The following is a 6,333-nucleotide window of genomic DNA, read 5'->3' on the forward strand; positions in this document are numbered from 1 at the left end:
CCGCTTTCAGTAATGACTAAAAAGAAAAAAAAAAGGGGGGGGGGGGCTTAGATGGGAACGGGCTCGCTATCACTGGAAGCAATAACGACTTGCTTCTATATCAGATCCCGGTACTTCCCCCAACAGAAAGCCGAAGTCTACCGGTAAAGGCAACTAGGAGCGGAAGATGCCCACGGGGCCCGAGAGGGAACGGCGCTGTGCCCCACAGAGCGCCGGCCGGGCCCGCTGCAGGGGGCACGGCAGCCCCACGAACCGCCCTCGCCGCAGAGACCGGCCCGCTCGCCAGGTCCCGCGGCGGGCCCCGGAGCTCAGCCCTGCCGGGTGCGCGGCGGCGGCGGCAGCAGCAGCAGCCGCCCCTGCCCCTCACCGCCGCCGAGCCCGGCTGGGCGGGCGCAGCCGCTCCCGGCCCCCTCTCCCCTCTGTTACTCGCTGTCAGCGCCGCGACTAGCGCCTACGGAGCCGTTACCGCCCGGCACCCGCCGCGCAGGATGCCAAGCCGGCCCTGCTTCCCCGCCCCGGCGCTTCCGGGCCCTGGCTCGGCGGGTGAAAGGTCCCGCAGCGCCCGGATGGAGGCGGTGCCGCTCGCTATATAAGCGCCCCGCGGCCGCCGCGCCCTCCTCTCCCCGCGCCGCCCGCCGCCTCCTGGCTCACCGCTGTTCGCTGGGCCCCGCGCCGCCCCTCGCCCGGGAATAAGTCGGTCAGGAAGGCTCCGCTGCCGCCATGGTGAGGCGGGGGGCGCCGGGGCGGGGGGGAGGAGAGGGGCCGCCGCCACCTCTCGCTGCCGGCAGCGCCGCGTGGCCGCCAGGCCCGGGCGGCCGCGTGCGCCCCGCCGGTGCTGGCCCTCGGCCGCCGCCTGGGCCTCGGCCCCCGGGGCAGGGCTGCGGGGCGGGGGGTGCAGGATGGATCCCCCGCTGCTAGGGCGGCTCTCGGAGCGCCTTCCCGCAGCCCCTGACAGGCGGGGACGCGGGAGAGGGGCGCCGCAGGCCGGGGCCTTGAGCCGGCTCCCCGCGAAAGCCGGCCTGCAGGGAGGGCGGTCCGTGAGCCCGGGCCGCGGCAGGCCGCGGCGGCCGTAGCGCTTCCTTCTCGCAGAGCTCCCCTTCGGGAGCGGCTCCTGTGGCGATGGGGCCGCCGCTGCCCGCGGGGAAGAGCGGGCGGAGAGGAGGCGACTTCAGCCCGGTGTGAGTGGTGGTGGTAAGGCCTGGTGCGTTTGCCCTTAAAGTCGGCTTTAATTAGAGGAACGTGCGTCAGTTAATACGACAGGTGGTATCTCGTCAATGTGAGAAATACCGTCTTTCATCCACGGTTTTTTAAGACCTTTCTTCCTCCATATTTTGACACTTATTTTCTTTCATCAGTTCACTGGGTCCACGGTAATGCCCAATGATCTGCACGCATTTAATTGCATCAGCTCTTCAAATCAGTTTCCTGAGTGGCAGAATTAGTCTTTCTGGCCAGATGCCCCTTTTTGTTCTCGCTGTTTAAGTTGTTGCTGTTTTGTTGATACTTTTGTTACTTAATTCGTGGTGAGATTAAGTTGTAAGATAAGTGAAATCTGAAATGTGTTTATTTTTGAGGACGAGGAGTATTTGTGACTGGACAGCCTGCTGTATATAGGCGAACCAGGGAGGGATGTTCTCGCAGCTTCCCACCGTGAGATGCAGTTACCCACTTAAAAAATTGCTCTTCCTCAAAGCAGTTAGGACTTTGCCCTTCCTTTCTGTTCCCACCTTTCTTCCATGCCACCATACCCTTTGGATATGTCATCTGGTCAGTAGAATAAAATAGTCCCATAGCTAAATTGTTCTTTATGCTCTAGAAGTCTGTTTTTCAGAGGCTGCGGATAGCGTTAGTTGGTGTTGACTGTAGCATCTGATGTTTGTAATTTCAACGTTTTAGGCGTTTAAAGATACTGGCAAAGCACCTGTGGAACAAGAGGTAGCAATTCATCGCATTAGAATTACTTTGACAAGTCGCAATGTAAAATCACTTGAGAAGGGTGAGTGATACTTTTTTTTTTAATTGGGGTAGCTTGTTAAGTAATGAATGATATATATGATACAACGTATTGCAAAATAGAATGTATTGAAACCAGTTGTAATTAAAGATGTTAGCGTTTGCCTGTTTGTGTGTGACTTGGCTAACAAAGTCAACCCAAAGCACTTCATACACTGACAAGTAGATTCTAATTTAATTTTTAATGGAAGATAGTGTTTGGGGTTTTTCATCATGCTGAAGACTTCGTGTCATAATGACTAACATAAGAGTGCAGCTTCTTCCCTTTAGTTCTTGGGGGGGGGGGTGTTTAGTTGTCACTATTTGAATGTATAACAACTGAAAGGCACCGGTTTCTTGATTGATATTTTGTCACTCTTGTTATGGAGAGTTTAGTTTAGAAGTTCAATATTCTTTAAGAAATTATTTAATCTTGTTGTTTAGGAACTGGCTTTGCCAGTGTTTTAATCATATAGTGTAAATGTTGTAGAATCACTGTTTGATGCAGGATCTTAAGGCTGGTAACAGCTTAAATACAGCTTAAGCTTGTAGTAATGGCTTTTGCCTACTGTTGTAACATGATTTTGCTCACCGTGGCGTAATGCTTCCACTTGTGTGTGGTTGGCTATGAGGATAACCCTTAAAATGAATGGCAATGATCAATTCATACGCTATTCTGAGCCAGCTTCTTGTTTGAAATCTTCACTTAAGAAAACAAGCAAAAGAAATACTCACAAACCTGAGCTATTTTTTTTTTTTTTCAGTCTGTGCTGACTTGATCAGAGGTGCCAAGGAAAAAAACCTAAAGGTGAAAGGACCTGTTCGCATGCCTACCAAGGTACTTAACACTGTTTTCCTGTCTTAAAAGGTTTTTTTTTCCTGCAAATGTGCACTTAAAACATCTTTAAAAAAAAAAAAAGTTGAGATGAAAAGCAGTACTACTAAATTGAGGGTGACCCAGTGTAAACAGATAATGACTTCACAAGTTGCTTTGACACTTGGGGCAACTGCTTAGTGCAAAACGTGTTGAACATGGAACGGGCATTTTTGTCCTTCAACTTATTTTAATTGTGATTTTTTTTTTTTTAAATTAAATTGAATATAGGGAAGGAGTGTTAACATCAGTGGAATATGACTTATTATATCTATATATAACTTAAGAAGTAACTTTCCAGTGACATAGATACCATACAGTATTTTTAGGTGGATTGATTTGATTGTAGATTAGTCTTCTGTAAGTATCAACTAAGTACCCTGTGTTGATGATTTTTCTTCAGACTCTGCGAATCACTACCAGGAAGACGCCTTGTGGTGAAGGTTCCAAGACCTGGGATCGTTTCCAAATGCGTATCCATAAGCGGCTCATTGACTTACACAGCCCTTCCGAGATCGTGAAGCAGATCACTTCCATCAGCATTGAACCAGGTGTAGAAGTTGAAGTTACTATTGCCGATGCCTAAATGATGGTCATCGTTGAATAAAGTTGGTTTACAAATTTTCATCACTGTTTGTTTTCATATGTGTGCCAAGAGTCTTGGGTAGCCCTATGATGATTTTCATGAAGAAGGACGACAGAGATCATAATCAAAATGCTGTGTGAGAGGATTGTATGATATTTAAGGAAGAATATGCCAGTTGTAAACATCGGGAGGATGAAACTTGGGCGTCATAGTTTCGTTGGAGGTTGGTGACTGTATGGACGTGCAGCACTTAAATTATTAAAAGTGTATTTTCCATAAAGGATTTAACTTTGGCTGAAATCTTAGTCTATACCCAGACAAGCAATAGCATTAAAATTGATGTTTAGGTAAATTACCAAGTTTTTAATTCTTAGTTTTTGCTATGCAAGGCTGAACTAACACTTAGCTTGCTTGGCTTTTTTTTTTTTTTTCCCCCCATGCTTTTCACAGTCAAAGGATCCTGAGGATGTTATTTATAAAACTTCATAATTTGTGGTGAATACGTTGAATTTAGCAAGTTCTTTCTTTAGACTTGCATGTAGAGTCACAAAACTAAGCTGTGGAATTCTCTAGTTGTCTTCCTAGGTTTAGATTTCCATAGATTTAAATATTAAAGGTAATATTAAAGGTGAGCTTCATATGTAAAGCACTAAAACAGCCATTTTCATTGCTGCTACTTAGGCTTCTCAAGTTTGGTGGTGGGTTTTTTCTTCTGCAAACTAATCCTTAAAGGAACTATGATTAATTCTTAAACCTACAAGACATAAAGCCCTGAGTTAAATGAAAGAACACTGTTACATTTCAGCCATTTAAGATCAGGTTGCCATTTCTGCTTCAAGCATAGGAGAGAACTTGAGTTCTAATTAAACAAGTGAGGAAAGATGCTGTTGTGTGGACCTCGAGGTCCCATTTGTATTTGCTAAGACCTGAAACAGTGGTGAAAGCTTGAGCTTTCTCACTCAAGGGATTCAGGAGTCCCTCACCTGCCCACTTGTCTTAATTTCATTGAATGTAAAGCCTTAGAAGGATTCTATCCTTCTAGGTAGCAGGCTCAAGAGCTTTGGTAGAAGGGAGAAATTAGAAACTTAGTTGCATTTGCACACGCAGATTGTGACAAGCTTGCTTCTTTGGGAAACATCTCCAAGAACTGTGTGAGCAGAGAAAAAAAACCCTGTGTCTTCCTAAAGGTCAGTTTCTAGTAATATGTTATAAGCTGCCTGACAAATACTTCTAGCCTTAATTTTAAAATTATTTGTATTTTATGAGGTGCTCTGAAAAGCATTCTAAACTTGACTTCATGACACCAAGCACATTAAAAGGGGATAAGCGGGCGAACAAGTAACAGACTAGGAAGTGTTTGAGGCTGACTGACCTTTGTGTATGATCAGCTGTTAACTTTCACCCAAGTAGTCTTCCCTCTGCTGAACCCAACAGCCTTCTGACTGAAAGCACTTGGAGGCAGCTAGGGAGAGCTGGCTGGCTTTAACGTCATTTCTGTCTTTGGTCTTTCCCGTTGGTGAAAACCCATTGCTATGAAATAGCTTTTTATTGGCTTACAGCTGGCTGTACCTCTGACTTACATGGCACCCCTTAAATATACCTAAATGACCTGAAGTCCCATCTATGTTCTTTGAGCAGCCGTGGCTCTTCAAAAACAAGTTTTCTGTGGTCTTTTGAGTGCGTTTCTTTCTTTTTGCCTGCCTCCAACTTACTCTTAAGGACAAATACAACTTCACCTTTGCGTCTGGGTGTTGTGCTATGCAGAAATAAAACTGTCTCCCTACTTTCTGAACAGATGGGCTCATACATGAAGGTTTTCCAATCTTCAGCAGAAAAGCAGATCGTTTGCTTGTTGAAGGTGACGGGCCGTAGGCTGCTGCGGAGTTCCTTCAGCAGGGAGCCGGGTCCCGTCTCCCCGCAGGGTTCATCCCCCCCCCCCCCCCCGCCGTGGTACGCGGTTCGCCCGACCCGTCCCGCTTCTGGCTTCGTGTAACCTGAACGCTTCGTGATTTATGTGTTTTCTGCTGAGTTTACGACAACACCGCGTAGTGTCGAAACGGTTACATAACGCCCGTAATAACTTTATATAACGCTTTTGATGGAAATATTTAGGTATCCGCGTCTCCCCCTTCCCGCCCCCTCCCCAGCACGCTCTCAGTCAGGCAAGACACCCCTCCGCTGGCCGCTAAGCTGCCGCTGTCGGTGCCGCCTGACTTCGCCGTTCAAACCCCTTCCTTCCCCCGTGCCTTATTAAAAACGATAAATAAATCCTGCGTCACGAGCGCACGCTGCATAACGCTCCCCCCCCTCGTCCCCCTGTCCCCCCCCGCCCCTGCCGGCGGCGGCTCGGGGGCTGGCGGCGCCGCCGCTGCCTTGCGCTGTGCGGCGGCGCCCCCTGCCGGGCGGAGGGAGCCGCGCCTGTGCCCTCATGGGCCTGTCCGTCACCGCCGCTCCACCCCCCCACCCCCCGTTCGGCCAATCAGCGCCCGCCTTCCCCCCGCCCAAATGCTCCCTCCGCCGCCTGCGCGGGGGGGGTGTTTCTCGGGTTCCCGCGCGCGGCGAGGTAGCGGCGGTTGGTGCGGCGCGAGCGCTCGCCCGGCGGAGCGCGGCTTGGAGCCTTGCACCGTGCCCCGGCCGTTCCCCGGCGCGGCTGCCGGCCGCCGCGGGGCTCAGCGCGGAGCCCGGGCGGGGGGTGCCGCCTCCTCTTCGCCGGTGGGCGGCCGCCCTTGCGCTGAGGGGGGTGCGGCCCGCCTGGCGATGGCTGCCCGGTCCCCCTCGGCCGTCCCTGTCCTGGGTGTAAACGGGGCCCTGTGTGAGCCGACGGTTCGTCGGTTCATTGAGGCAGGGGACGGCGGCCTCGGGGCGGAGCGCGGGGAGTGCG

General features: G+C 50.5%; 1 protein-coding gene and 1 non-coding gene across 2 annotated transcripts; both read left to right on the top strand.

The window, feature by feature from the left end:
- Positions 1 to 638: 638 nt before the first annotated feature.
- Positions 639 to 3,493, top strand: RPS20 (ribosomal protein S20). Its single transcript, XM_050892864.1, has 4 exons — positions 639 to 723; positions 1,897 to 1,996; positions 2,757 to 2,830; positions 3,270 to 3,493. Exons 1-4 carry the CDS (start codon positions 721 to 723, stop codon positions 3,450 to 3,452), a joined length of 360 nt encoding a protein of 119 aa, XP_050748821.1. The 5' UTR covers positions 639 to 720; the 3' UTR covers positions 3,453 to 3,493.
- Positions 2,615 to 2,679, top strand: LOC127013903 (small nucleolar RNA U54). Its single transcript, XR_007766145.1, has one exon. It is a non-coding gene; the product is annotated as a small nucleolar RNA U54 (small nucleolar RNA).
- Positions 3,494 to 6,333: the final 2,840 nt, after the last annotated feature.

Source organism: Gymnogyps californianus, chromosome 2 (genome assembly GCF_018139145.2).
Source record: "Gymnogyps californianus isolate 813 chromosome 2, ASM1813914v2, whole genome shotgun sequence".
Taxonomy (NCBI): Eukaryota; Metazoa; Chordata; class Aves; order Accipitriformes; family Cathartidae; genus Gymnogyps; species Gymnogyps californianus.

Excerpts from the sequence above, each read along its gene's own strand:
- RPS20 (XM_050892864.1), top strand. Across the intron at positions 1,997-2,756 it reads TGTAAAATCACTTGAGAAGG|TCTGTGCTGACTTGATCAGA; the intron begins GTGAGTGATACT and ends TTTTTTTTTCAG. Across the intron at positions 2,831-3,269 it reads CTGTTCGCATGCCTACCAAG|ACTCTGCGAATCACTACCAG; the intron begins GTACTTAACACT and ends ATTTTTCTTCAG.